At 39.3% G+C, this 14,418-nt stretch overlaps 1 protein-coding gene across 15 annotated transcripts in view; it reads right to left on the reverse strand.

The window, feature by feature from the left end:
- The window catches only part of NSD1 (nuclear receptor binding SET domain protein 1), a 170,633-nt gene that overhangs the window by 64,839 nt on the left and 91,376 nt on the right, over positions 1-14,418 (reverse strand). For all 15 annotated transcript variants that reach the window (XM_054487297.2, XM_054487292.2, XM_054487296.2 and 12 more), the window contains one exon: positions 1,287-1,411. In XM_054487297.2, the coding sequence (XP_054343272.1) occupies positions 1,287-1,411 (125 nt within the window). The remainder of the gene's footprint in view (positions 1-1,286; positions 1,412-14,418) is intronic.

A 14,418-nucleotide genomic window follows, 5' to 3' on the forward strand; every position in this document is an offset into this window, starting at 1 on the left:
TTTGTAACCTCTAATAAAATTATTGATGTAGGTAAAGATCTTCAACTGGGGTTTTCAAAAAACCATCAGGGAAGCTGGGCATGGTGGCCCACACCTGTAATCCCAACACTCTGGGAGGCTGAGGCAGAAGATCACTGGAGCCCAGGAATTCGAGACCAGCCAGGGCAACATAGTGGGACACCGCCTCTACAAAAAAAATGTTGTTAAAAATTAGCCAGGTGTGGTAGTGTGCACCTGTGGTCCCAACTACTCAGGAGGCTGAGACGGAAAGACTGCTTAAACCCAGGAGGTCAAGGCTGCAGTGAACCGTGTTCACGCATCTCTGCACTCCAGCTTGGGCAAGACATTGTCTCAATTTAAAAAAAGAAAGAACAAACTGTCAGGGAATGGCTGATGGGAATAAAACATTCCTTTTTTTTTTAACCCTCTAATGTACAATATATTCCACATTATCATCTCTGATATAGTCTAGCTAAAAATGTTCAGCTTCAATCTATCAAACTGATAGGTTCTATCTTCCACTTAACAGAGAACAGGAGATAGAGAAAACAATCTAAGTGACATCTATGAGGAAGCAATTATACAAATACAGAAAGTAGATAACTTTATATGTCACTCTCTTATATACATGATCATGATCATGAAAAAAGGGATTGTTCTGAATTCAAAGTGATTTGAGAACCTTAACAATCAGTTACAATGAGCAGTCCTAGATTGAGTCCTGGTATGAATAATCCAAAGGTAAAGGTTAGGGGATAATTGGTGAAATTTGAAAGACAGTTGATGTCAGATAAACAGATCTTATATAAGATGTAAATATGTTAAATTGATTATAAAGGAAAATGTTCCATTTTTTAACTACATATTAAACTATGTAGGGGTAGAATGTCAAGATGTCTCTACTCTAAAATATTTCATTTAAAAAAAACTGAGTTAAAACATAAGACAAATAAGACATATTTACTTTTGAAATTAGGGTCAGACTATATATATTTCACTTTATATCCTATATTTTTACTTAAGATTAAATCATAACAATATTCCTAAGTCATTACTCTTTGAAAGCAAAGAGGGAAAAATATATACATGAAGAAATATAATATGTAGACTCATTTATATATTTCCTGAATAACCACTAAATCCTAAGTACTGTGCTAGAAGCTGAGAATAAAAAACAAGATCCCAGTTAAGGAAATTATTGTTTCATGAAGGTAAAGTATGACACTGAAGATAAAATTGCAGTTTCCTAAGGACCAGTGAAAGTTTGCCGAAATTTTGCAACATACCTTGTGCACCTGCTCCTGTACCTTCTTTTGTTTTTTCTTAGGAGCAAATATCTGATCATATTCTTCTGTATATTCCAAAAGCCACTTGCTTGGCTTCCTAAGGCGTTTCTTCTCTGACCGCACAGCTAAAAGATGATAAACAAATTCAACATTAATCAAAAAGCTTCAGGAAAACCCACTGTTTTTATGAGACCATCTGATATTCCCAAAAGTAACCAGATGAGAAACCACATAGGAAAATAGACTATGGCTTAAGATGCAAGAGGCACAAAATGGCTTATGTTTTCTCATATGCAAAAGGAGCTGGGGGAGACAAAAGGACTTGTGTTACCTTATATATGCAAATAATAGAATATATGTGGCCCATCCAATATTAAGGAAAAGGTTAAATTTAAAGCCAGGTCTTATAGTCACTGACACCTCTACATATAAAGCTAATACATACCTAACAAAAATATAGCATCTAGATCAGGTAAATGGGTAAAATACATCTTGAGTTACAGGTTAAGTATGCCTTATCTGAAATGCTTGGAATCAGAAGTGATTCAGAATTTTTCATATTTTGGAATATTTGCATATATATATATAAAATAAGTTATCTTGGGGATAGGACCCAAATTGAAACACTGAACTCATTTATGTATTACATACATCTTTTATACACATAGCCTGAAGGTAATTTTACAAAATATTTATTTTCTACATTATACAAAGTTTGTGTACAGTGAACCATAAGAAAGCAAAAGTATCATTATCTCAGCCACCCATGTGGAATATCAGTGGTTGTTTGACATTACCATCATTCCTGTCTCTGAATTTATATGCTACTGACAGGCAAACATTTTCTTATACTTATTCACACATAAGTACTTAACAGTAAAAATATGACATACCATTAATACAGTGAAAAAGTAATGTGTTCAGGGTAGCTAAGCAGCACAGTAGCATCACGAGAATACTTGTATCAGCTGATAAAAAAACAGTAATAACAATGTCGGGCTTTGTGTCTCCATCTATGATGCTGTGTTTTGATTAAAAGGTTACTGTATACTGTTTTATTTTATAAGGTAAGAAGAAACATCATCAGAAGCAATTAGGAACCAGGAAGTCCTCTAGGAATAAAGAGGCATTCTGTGGGATGGCTTTTTAAAATGTTTCCTCTAAAGTCATCTTCTCATTAACAACGAGTATTGTCTAGAAGAATCTCATTTTATTCATTTATTTATTTTTTGAGATAGGGGCTCGCTCTGTCACCCAGGCTGCGGTGCAGCGGCATGATCTCAGCTCACTGCAACCTTCGCCTCCCAGGACCAAGCGATTCTCCTGCCTCAGCCTCCTGAGTAGCTGGGATTACAGGCGCCTGCCACCACACCCAGCTAATTTTGTATTTTCAGTAGAGACAGCATTTCACCATGTTGGCCAGGCTCTTCTCGAACTCCTGACCTCAAGTGATCTGCCCGCCTTGGCCTCCCAAAGTGCTGGGATTACAGGCTCTCGAGACACTGCGCCCAGCCCAAGGCTCTCATTTTATAAACTGTTACGAATGAACACTGCTCTGGTCCTTCAATAAGCCCATCACATACATTAACCATGTCATCTATAGGTATTTTTTCTGCAGTGTTAATGTCATCTTATCACAACCACTCTGATTCAGATCGATGTCAGCTCTATCACCACGGTTGAACAAAGAAACGGGAGCCTCTTTGTCGATATTAAAAGCTTTCTTGTTATCCACTTCTTCCAGCTTACGGATAAATGGAAGGTATACTTTTTGCATATGTAAGGATGCTACATATTTTTCTCACTTTACTGAAGAAGCCATCAAAATCACCACCTTGTTCATTATCATCAGTGAACACAGCTGAAGGTCAGAAGTGGTGCCAGGCATACACAGCTGTACCTTTAGTCACTGTGTTCCAGGCACTGACAACAGCATATATGGGCATCCTTCACTCCTTTTGAAACCCTTTCACACCCATACATCTATTCACAGCTGGCAGCATATTCAAGAAAGCGTTTTTATATTTACTCTTCATCAATCTAGGGATTCCCTGGTCATATGGCAGTGAAGTCACACTTCAGGGAAAGCACATGGCATAAACATTATTTTTGATAAAATTGCAGCTGCAGGATGAGCCGAAGAGTTTTCAAGGAGGAACAGTCATCATCCTGTCCAGCTTCCCTGAAATAAGCACCAACTACTGCTACAAAATGTTTGTGAAACCAATCAGAAAAGATGTCCCTAGATATCCATGCCTTTCTGGTAGCATAATAATGAACTGGTAAGAAATTCATGCCTTTGGGGCAGGTGCGGTGGCTCAGGAGTTCGAGACCAGCCTGGTCAATATGGTGAAAGCCTGTCTCTGCTTTAAAAAAAAAAAAAAAAACTAACCAGGCATGGTGGCTCATGTCTATAATGCGAGCTACTCCAGATACCGAGGCATGAGAATCACTTAAACCCGGGAGGCAGAGGTTGCAGTGAGCCAAGATCTAACCACCGCACTCCAGGCTGGGTGACAGAGCCAAACTTAAAAAAAAAAAATTCATGCCTTGGGGCTGGGTGCAGCGGCTCACGCCTGTAATCCTAGGAGTTAGGGAAGCCAATGCAGGAAGATCACTTGAGACCAGGAGTTCAATACCAGCCCAGTTAACATAGTGAGACCCCATCTCTACTAAAAATAAAAAATAAAAAAAATAGCCAAGCGTAGTAGCACACAGCTTTAGTCCCAGCAACCAGGGAAGAATGCTTGAGTCTGGAAGATCAAGGCTACTGTGAGCCATAATTGTGCCACTGCACTCAAGCCTGGACAACAGAGCGAGACAATCTCCAAAAAAAGAAAAGAAAAGAAATTCATGCCTTGAAATCACTAACAGTGAGAACACAAGCTTTTGCCTATCATAGCAAGTTTACACTTACACATGCCTGCTTAATTAGCACACCCCAGCACAGTTATTCTGCCCTAGTCATCCTGAATTCCTGTAGGGGCTGTCTCATCATACATGGTGGTCATTCTAATACCATACTCTTCTGTAAGATGTTTCACACTTACACCACTGTCTAGTTTCTCCAAGAGCCTGACTTACTTTCTGCACTATACCTAAATTCTTCCTCCTTTCTTATTACTCTTATCTATGGGGATATCTTCAGGCTTTCTGAAAAGTTCAACAAAATCTTTATACCACAAAGCAGGAAAAAATTCTTTTTAATTTAACAACACAATGAATAATGCAAGGAGGCTTTTGCCCCATGTGGGTTATTTTGGAAAACTTTCTGTTGGTGCATCCAGCCTGCACGTGTGCCATTTTATCACCTTTTATGGGTATAATTGCATGGGAAAATCCAGCTGTGCACATAAAAGATACATCTAAGCTGAAGGGGGATGGAAGGATAGTTTTTCCCTGGGGGACGTCGAATAAACTCTGCTGTGTTCCTGTGTTCTGACTGACGCACTGCATGATGTCAACTGTGAAATTTTCCACTTGTGGCATTATGTCAATATTCAAAAAGATTTCGATTTTGGAGCATTTTGGATTTCTGATTAGGAATGCTCAACCTGCATTTTAAACAACATCTCTATGGATTTTGTAGAATATCAGAATGACATTTCAACAGAATATTATATAATCGGCACTACCACATGAATTTCAAAACCACTTTACAAACACTTCACCAATTTAGTATCATATGGTTGTACTATTGTCTCATGCTAAAAAACTGAGAACTATACATCTAAACAGAATTATCAAAAAATATAAAAGGCATGGACCAAGGTGAGCAGATGGTTTGAGCCCAGGAGTTCAAGAATAGCCTGGGCAACAAAGTGAGACCATGCCTCTGCTAAACATAAAAATATAGCTGCCTGTGGTGGCACACACCTGTGGTCTCAGCTACATGGGAGACAGAAGCAGGAGGATGGCTTCAGCCCAGGAGATAGGGGCTGCAGTGGGCCAGGATAGTGCCACCACACTCAAGCCTGAATGACACAGCGAAACCCTATCTGTAAAAATAAAATAATAATAATATATATAATTGATTATATGTCATTATCCCAATAACATAAAAGTGTATGTCATGTACACAAAAGGCAGGAGAATAAGATTTAATATATATGCAATTGCTTTATGGATCAAAAGAAAAGAAAAAAATTTAAAGATTAAAAATGGAATTTTGGGTACATCACATCCTTTAAAAAAATCTTGTCACGGGTCGGGTGCAGTGGCTCACGCCTGTAATCCCAGCACTTTGGGAGGCCGAGGTGGGCGGATCACCTCAGGCCAGGAGTTCGAGACTAGCCTGTCAACATGGAAAAACCTCGTCTCTACTAAAAATACAAAAATTGTGTGGTGGCACACGCCTGTAGTCCCAGCTACTCAGGAGGGTGAGGAAGGAAAATTGCTCGAACCCGGAAGGTGGAGGTTGTAGTGGGTCAAGATCGCACCACTGAACTTTAGCCTCCGTCTCAAAAAATAATAATAATCTTGTCATGTTTTATGATCAAAATATTAAAGTATACATTTTTCTTCAAAGTAATGGTGAAAACAGCTAGGCAAAGTGGCCCACGTCTGTAATCCAAGTACTTCTGGAGGCATAAGCAGGAGGATTACTTGAGCCCAGGAGTTCAACACAAGCCTGGGGAACATGGTGAGACCTCGTCCCTACAAAAAGTTCAAAAATTAGCCAGGTGTGGTGGCACGCGCCTGTAGTCCCAGCTACTTGGGAGGCTAAGGCGGGAGGATCACTTGAGCCCAGGAGTTTGAGGCTACAATAAGCTAGGATTGTGCCACTGCACTCCAGCCTGGACAACAGAATAAAACCCTGTCTCAAAGTGGGGGCAGGGTGGTGACTTACTCAAACCCATCAAATTAGTTAATTATTGAGATGGCAAGGTCGTAATTCCATCCCAAAGTCTCTCAAAACTCCCCATGAACACTTTTCATTAAAACAGGTCCCTATGCTATCACATCATGCCCCTTATCCCCATCCATCACTACCCCCCTCACACAAATTGGATCTCAATCCTAGACAGTCTCCTTCCTTTGTCTTCTTCTTGGCAGGTTCCATAGGCTAAGTCTTGTTGCATTTCCTTTTTTTTTTTGAGTCGGAGTCTTGCTTTGTCGCCCAGGCTAAAGTGCAATGGTATGATCTCGGCTCACAGCAACCTTCACCTTATGGGTTCAAGTGATTCTTGTGCCTCAGTCTCCGGAGTAGCTGGGACTACAGGCACAAGCCACCACATCTGGCTCATTTTTCAGATTTTTAGTAGAGACAGGGTTTCATCATGCTGGCCCAGCTGGTCTCAAACTCCTGTCCTCAGGTGATCTGCTCGCCTCAGCCTCCCAAAGTGCTGGGATTATAGGCTTGAGCCACCACGCCTGGCCGCATTTCCTCTTATAATTGCTGTTTCCACTCTACCTTTGGGGTTTGCTTCTCTCATAGAGTAACTTCTCAGACTAGGCTTCAATCCTCCAGCTCTCTATCTCCTTGCAGCTCACAATGAAACCAGCAGAGAGCACAAAAGACTGGAAATTAAAGTGAGAAAGTCTATACTGGATACATCTACTAGGTGACAGAGACCTTATGGCTCATAAAACCTAAAATATTTACTATCTGGCACTTTAAGAAAAGTCTACCAACTCTTCCCCTAAATAAAAAATAGAGTAACATACTGAGGCTGAGGCACGAGAATCACTTGAACCCAGGAGGCAGAGGTTGCAGTGAGCCAAGACAACACCACTGCTCTCCAGCCTGGGCGACAGAGTGAGACTTCGTCTAAAAAATAAAAAATAAAAATAAAAAACAAATAGAGTAACATATTGTAAGTGAAACAGCTTGGTGACAACTGAATGAATTTAAAAAAGATGCTTCCTGGGTGAGATGCAGTGGCTCATGCCTGTAATCTCAGCACTTTGGGAGGCTGAAGCCGGCAGACCACTTGAAGTCGGGAGTTCGAGACCAGTCTGGCCAACATGGTGAAGCTCCGTCTCTACTAAAAATACAAAAACTAGCCAGGTGTGGTGGTGCATACCTGTAGTCGCAGCTACTAAGGAGGGTGAGGCAGGAGAATCGCTTGAACCTGGGAGGCGGAGGTTGCAGTGAGCCTAGATCGTGCCACTGCACTCCAGCCTGGGTGACAGAGCAAGACTCCACCTCAAAAAAGTAAAAAAATATATAAAAAGATGCTTCCTGGCTGTTGCTAGGCTTCCCCTCTTTCTTCCTTGCCTCAACTACCCCAACTCCCTACCTATGTTCTCTCCCAGTTACAGCACTTTTCAGTTGGAAAAGCATGGAGAATTCACCTACTCTTACTACAAAGGAGCAAAGTGAGGCAAAAAAGTAAGTGATTTGCCAAGCTAAGATAAAGAATATACCAGGAACAAAGGAGGAATTTGACCTTTTGGATACTGGAAGAAAATATCGAAATCCCTAAAACTGCACAAGTCAATGGAAAGAGGAGTAATTATGCAAACCTTAATACAGGATATGTAGCAAATATCAAACAAGGCAAGAGCCAAATCACACTACCCCTAAGGTTCTCAGCAAATATGCCCTAATTCCTACCACACAACCAGTACATCATGCCTACTATACAACTACAAAATGTCACTGTATTGTGAAGAAGAGATAAATGACAAATATTGGATAAGTATAGCAATAGCCGTAGACCTCAGAGTACACACTATCAACTAAAATGATAAAACAGCCAAAAAGTTGAAACAGCCCAAATGTTAATCAATGAATGAATGAATAAATAAAATCAGGCATATACCTAGGTGGAATACTATTTAGCAAAAAAGGGGACAAATTACAGACGGTAAGTTTTTTTTTTTTTAAATCACAAAAATATACCAAATGAGAAGAACAAGACACAAAAGGTCACATATTGCATGATTCCATTAATATTAAATGTCCAGGGAAAAGGCAAATCTACAGAGACAGTCAACTATTGGTTCTCTAGGACTAATGGTAGGAATAGGGATTAACTATATACAGATTAGAAGGATCTTTACTGGGATGGTAGAAATGCTCCAAAACGGATTTACAGAGATGGTTGCATAACACATTAAATTTGCAAATAGTATTCGATTGTATACATAAAATGTACGAATTTCATAGTATGTAAATTATACCTTGGATAAAGTTAATTTTAAAAAGTAAAATCTCTTTCATCAAGACTGAACTACATACAGTTTTCTCCTTTTCATTAAAATGGTGAATTTTTCCAAAGGACTAGAATACTAATAGCAACATCACTCTTCCAATACAGATTATTAGACCCTATTTATACCTCAACTTTCCTAGTTCTGGAACCTCAGAGAAAAAAGTTTAAAGAAACAAAAAAAAGGCAAAAACCCCAAAACCATTCCTAATAGTGGCAATCTAGATCATTCAGCCTAGGGCAGGGCTGGTGGCTCGCACCTGTAATTCCAGCACTTTGGGAGGTCGAGGCAGGTGGATCACTTGAGGTCAGGAGTTCAAGACCAGCCTAGCCAACATGGCAAAATCCCGTCTCTACTAAAAATACAAAAATCTGCTTAGCGTGGTGGCGCATGTCTGTAGTTGCAGCTAGTAGCTCATAAGTCAAGATCATGCCACTGCCCTCCATCCTGGGTGACAGAGTAAGACTAACTCAAAAAAAAAAAAAAAGAAAAGAAAAGAAAAAGAAAAAGAAAAAAAGGCCAATGTTATCAATATACTATAATAAAACTTACATGAATGTGTTCTCTCTCCCTCTCTGCCCCAAAATAACTGTATTGTACTGTACTCACCTATTTTTGGACCTCGGTTGACTATAGGTAATTGACACTGTGAAAAATGAGTTTCTAGATAAAGGGAGACTACTGTACAGAGTAAGAGAAATATGTAAAAGCAAATAACAGGGCTGCATACAGCGCAATGCAGCCTGAGAGAATCTACAGGATGAATCCTCCAAAAAAATAAATAAATTACAAGGGAATTTTCTTTTTTTTTTTTTGAGACAGAGTTTCTCTCATGTGGTCCAGGGTAGAGTACAATGGCACAATTTCGGCTCACTGCAACCTCTGCCTCCTGGGTTCAAGCAATTCTCCTGCCTAACCCTCCTGAATAGCTGGAATTACAGGCGTGAGCCACTGTGATAGGCCAAACTTTCTGCTTTCTGTTCCATGTTTTAGGTTATTTTAAAAATTTAAATATGAATATTTAGGCCGGGTATATGGCTCACATCTGTAATGCCAGCACTTTGGGAGGCCAAGGAGGGTGGATCACCTGAGGTCAGGAGTTTGAGACCAGCCTGGCCAACATGGCGAAACCCTGTCTCTACTAAAAATACAAACATTAGCCAGATGTGGTGGCGCACACCTATAGCTACTCCAGAGGCTGAGGCAGGAGAATTGCTTGAACCCGGGAGGTGGAGGTTGCAGTGAGCCAAGATTGCATCACTGCACTCCAGCCTGGGTGACAGAGCTAGGCTCTGTCTAAAAATAAATAATAATAATAATAATAATAAGCCACTGCTATTTAACTCATAAAAATCCAAAGTTAATGAATATTGTTATCATCCTGCCAGAAAGTAAAGGAAACTAACTTCCATCTGCCTCCTTATCAACTTATATTTTATTATTGTGGTGTATCTTAATGCCATATGTATTTAAGACCATAAGGCATTATTATTTTCATAGTCAATTGTTTTATTTACTCAAATATTTAGCACTTTCTTTATTCTGAATTCCTACTGAAAAAGGATGTATCATAGAAAATTGCAAACATCTATAAAACCAGTATAGTAAACACCTAGACTCACTGATTACAAATTCATGGCCAATCTATTTTCATCTGTATCCCCGTCTTTCCACGTTATTTTGCAACATCTCATACTCCATAATATTTCATCCATATGTGTTTCATCATATATCTCTAACAGGATATTTTAACATAACAGAATACCTCTAGTACGTGTAATAGTATTTACTCAGTAAAAATATCCCTACTCCACACCCTGCCCTACAGTCATTATAAATTTGGCAGAACTCTGTAAAATAAAAAACCATTGGAAATTCCAAACAACCAAAGTAAATTAACCGTCTGAAACATACCTTCATTCATATCAAAACTATACATGTAGCCCCTTAACAAAATTTCATACTTAACTCAAAATTTTTTTTTTAATTACTACTAGATTGTGAGTGGGAATACAGACTTGGAAAAGGGGGTGGTTAGACTGGATGTTAAAAAAAAATTAACAGAATGCCAATCTGTACTTTTCTATACTGTTAGTAGGAACATATCGGTATAACAACTATGAAGTGAAATTTCAAATTGGAATACTATGAGATATCGCCAAAGACAAACCAAATGACCTAAGCTGGGCATGGTAGTACACGGCTGTGGTCCCAGCTATTTGGCTGAGGCAGGAGGATCTCTCAAGTGAAGGAAAGAGTTTGAGACCAGGCTTCGGCAAAGTAGCAAGAACCCCATTTCAAAAATAAATAAATAAACCTCGATAGCAATTTATCTTTCAGGTTCTCTCACACATACCAAATGACTTAACGTTTTTAACTATGTTAAATTTTAAATTACTTAAAACTGGAAAACAAACTAAATGTCCATTAATTGAGAACAGGTTTAACAAATTATGGCACACTATTGGCCAGGCCCGGTGGATCACGCATGTAATCCCAGCACTTTGGGAGGCTAAAGCGGGTGGAACACTTGAGCTCAGGAGTTCAAGACCAACCTGAAACCTCACCTCTACCAAAAATACAAAAATTAACCGGGTGTGGTGGCACGTGCCTGTAGTCCCAGCTACCTGGGAAGCTGATGTGGGAGGATCGCTTGAGCCCAGGAGGCAAAGGTTGCAGTGAGCCGAGATTGTACCACCACACTCTAGCCTGAGCAACAGAGTGAGATCCTGTCTCAAAAACAAAAACAAAAAACTATGGCACACTATAAGAAAAACAACTCTGCTGCTTAAAAAATGAGAAACTCATTATGCATAGATATGAGAGTGAAACAAAAAATCAAGGTACAAACAACGTATATATACTGTTGAATTTGTGTAACAAATATACATCTATCTTTTTCTTGGTAATTCATACACTGAGTATCTCTGGAGAGCAGATCTAAGCCATTGAGGTACAGGGTTGGGAGGAAAATTTTTACTGAATAGCTTCTCACATCTTTTCAATACATACTCAAAACAAAAAAACTCATAAACTGAAGTAAAAATAAAATTATATGAAAATATTTGAAATATTATAATGAAGGAAAATTGTGAACTATTCTGAAGGAAAATTGTGAACTATTCTCAAGGAAAAGATCTGCTTTAACAGTAATATTCACATGTACATTAATAATAATTCACAGGAAAGGATTATTTCCAGCACCCATATGACCCTATTTACTAGCAAAGGTAGATCTATATAAAGGCGGTGAAAGTAAAGGATGTCAGGAGAAAGGGGAGAAAATAAATAAGAAAGGCCGCAATTGGGTATAACAAAGCACTACTTAAGAATCTACCTGTCACATTCATTCTATGAGGCCAGCATACTCTGAAAGCAGAACTAGACTAAGACGGCTGGGCATGGCGGCTCACACCTGTAATCCCAGCACTTTGGGAGGCTCAGACAGGCAGATTACTTGAGGTCAGGAGTTCGAGACCAGCCTGGCCAATATGGTGAAACTCCATCTCTACTAAAAATACAAAAATTAGCTGGGTGTGGTGGTGCCTGCCTGTAACCCCAGCTACTTGGGAGGCTGAGGCAGGAGAATCACTTGAACCCGGGAGGCAGAGGATGCAGTGAGCCGAGATCACAGCACTGCAGCCTGGGCGACGAGGGCGAAACTCCGTCTCAAAAATACAAAAACAAAAAACATCAACAACAAAAAGAACTAGACAAAAGGTATCAAACAAACAGGAAAACTGTAGACCAATATCCTTTGAATATAGATTTTTAAATCTTCAGCAAAATACAAGCAAAACACATCCAACAACATTACACAACATGACCAAGTAGGATTTACCCCAGGACTTCAAAGTTGGTTCAAATTACAAAAATCAATCAATATAATATATCATATGGATAGAATAAAAGGGGAAACGCAAAACTGTCTTCTCAATAGACAGAAAAAAGATCTTACAAATGTGACAAAATAGGTATAAAAGAGAACATTCTAAATATGAAAGGTAATATAACAAAACCACAGCTGACATCATAGTTAATGAAAAAGACTCAATTATTTCCTCCTAATATCAAAAACAAGACAAGGATGTCTGCTTTTTCCACTAGTATTCCGCATCACACTGGAGGCTCTAGCCAGGGTAAGTAAGCAAAGGGGGAAAAGGGCAACTAGATTAGAAAACATGCAGATTGCATGGTCATGTACACAGAAAATCCAAAGTAATTCATAAAAAAATACTATTACTAACAAACAGTAATCAATTCTATTAATTAACAGAGATGAGTTCAGCAAAGTTGCATGATAAAATAATATACAAAATGTTTGTATTTTCATAAACATGAAATAAACAATTTGAGAATGAAATCAAAAACAAATTCATTTATAAAAGGACAAAGAAAGACTAAAATACTTAGGAATAGATTTTTTTAAGTGCAGAATTTATACACTGAAAATTACACAGTATCATGGAAAGAAGTGAAAGACGAATCTAATTGGATAAAAAGTCATCTATTACTCATGGATTCGAAGACTTAATATTGCTAAGATGGCAACACTATACAAACTACCCTACAGATTCAGCACAATCCCTATCAGAATCATAACTGGCTTTTTTGCAGAAACTTACAACCTTGTTCTAACATTAATATGAAACACCAAAGATGCAAAAGAGCCAAAATGATCTTGAAAAAAGGTAAAGTTAAAAAACTTATACTTTCCAATTTCAGAGACACAGTAAAATTAATTACTACAAAAATACTATAATTAATTACTACAAAAATACTGTAACTAACACTTATGATTTTTATTTATTTTTTGTTGAGACAAGAGTCTCGCTCTGCCACCCAGGCAGGCTGGAGTGCAGTGGCACGATCTCAGCTCACTGTAACCTCCACCTCCCAGGTTCAGGCGATTCTCCTGCCTCAGCCTCCTGAGTAGCTGGGATTACAGGCATGTGTCACTACACCCGACTACTTTTTGTATTTTTAGTAGAGATGAGGTTTGACCCTCATGTTGGACACGATGGTCTCGAACTCCTGATCTCAGGTGATCCACCCGCCTTGGCCTCCCAAAATTCTGGAATTACAGGTGTGAGCCACTACCTCATTGAGAGCACAGAACCAACCTCTTACATAGTTATGACCAACTGACTATCAATAAGGATGCAAACACCATTAAATAGGTAAAGAATATTCTTTTCAGGCTGGGCGTGGTGGCTCTCTCGTTTTGTTTTTTCGAGACAGAATCTTGCTCTGTCGCCCAGGGTGGAGTGCAATGGCACCCTATCGGCTCACTGCAACTTCCGCTTCCCAGGTTCAAGCGATTCTCCTGCCTCAGCCTCCCAAGTAACTGGGATTACAGGCATCTGCTACCACGTCCGGCTAATTTTTGTATTTTTAGTAGAGATGGGGTTTCACCACGTTGGCCAGGCGGGTCTCGAACTTCTGACCTCAAGTGATCTGCCGGCATCGGCCTCCCAAAAGTGCTGGGATTAAAGCTGTCAGCCACTGTGCCCGGCCTAGCCACCGTGCCTAAACCGGCTCTCTTAAAAAAATTAAAATTAGCCAGACGCGCTGGCACATGCCTGTAATCCCAGCTACTTGGGAGGCTGACACATGAGAATTCCTTGAACCCAGGAGGCAGATGTTGCAGTGAGCCAAGATCCGGCTCCAGGTTGCACTGCAGCCCGGGTGACAGAGCGAGACTGAAAAAAAAAAAAGAATATTCTTTTCAACAAGTGGACACCCACATGCAGCAAAATAAAATTGGACCCCTCACTCACACCATATACAAAAAATAATTCAAAATGCATCAAAGGTTTTAGAAGAAAACATAGGGTAAATCCTCATAATCAAGAATTACACAATGGTTCTTACATACACCAACAATAGCAAACAAACAGAATGTATCAGGATTTAAATTCTTGTAATTCAAGGTATATGATCAAACTAACAAAAAGACAACCCAAATAAGAGT

The sequence above is a fragment of the Pongo pygmaeus genome, chromosome 4 (genome assembly GCF_028885625.2).
Source record: "Pongo pygmaeus isolate AG05252 chromosome 4, NHGRI_mPonPyg2-v2.0_pri, whole genome shotgun sequence".
Lineage (NCBI taxonomy): Eukaryota > Metazoa > Chordata > Mammalia > Primates > Hominidae > Pongo > Pongo pygmaeus.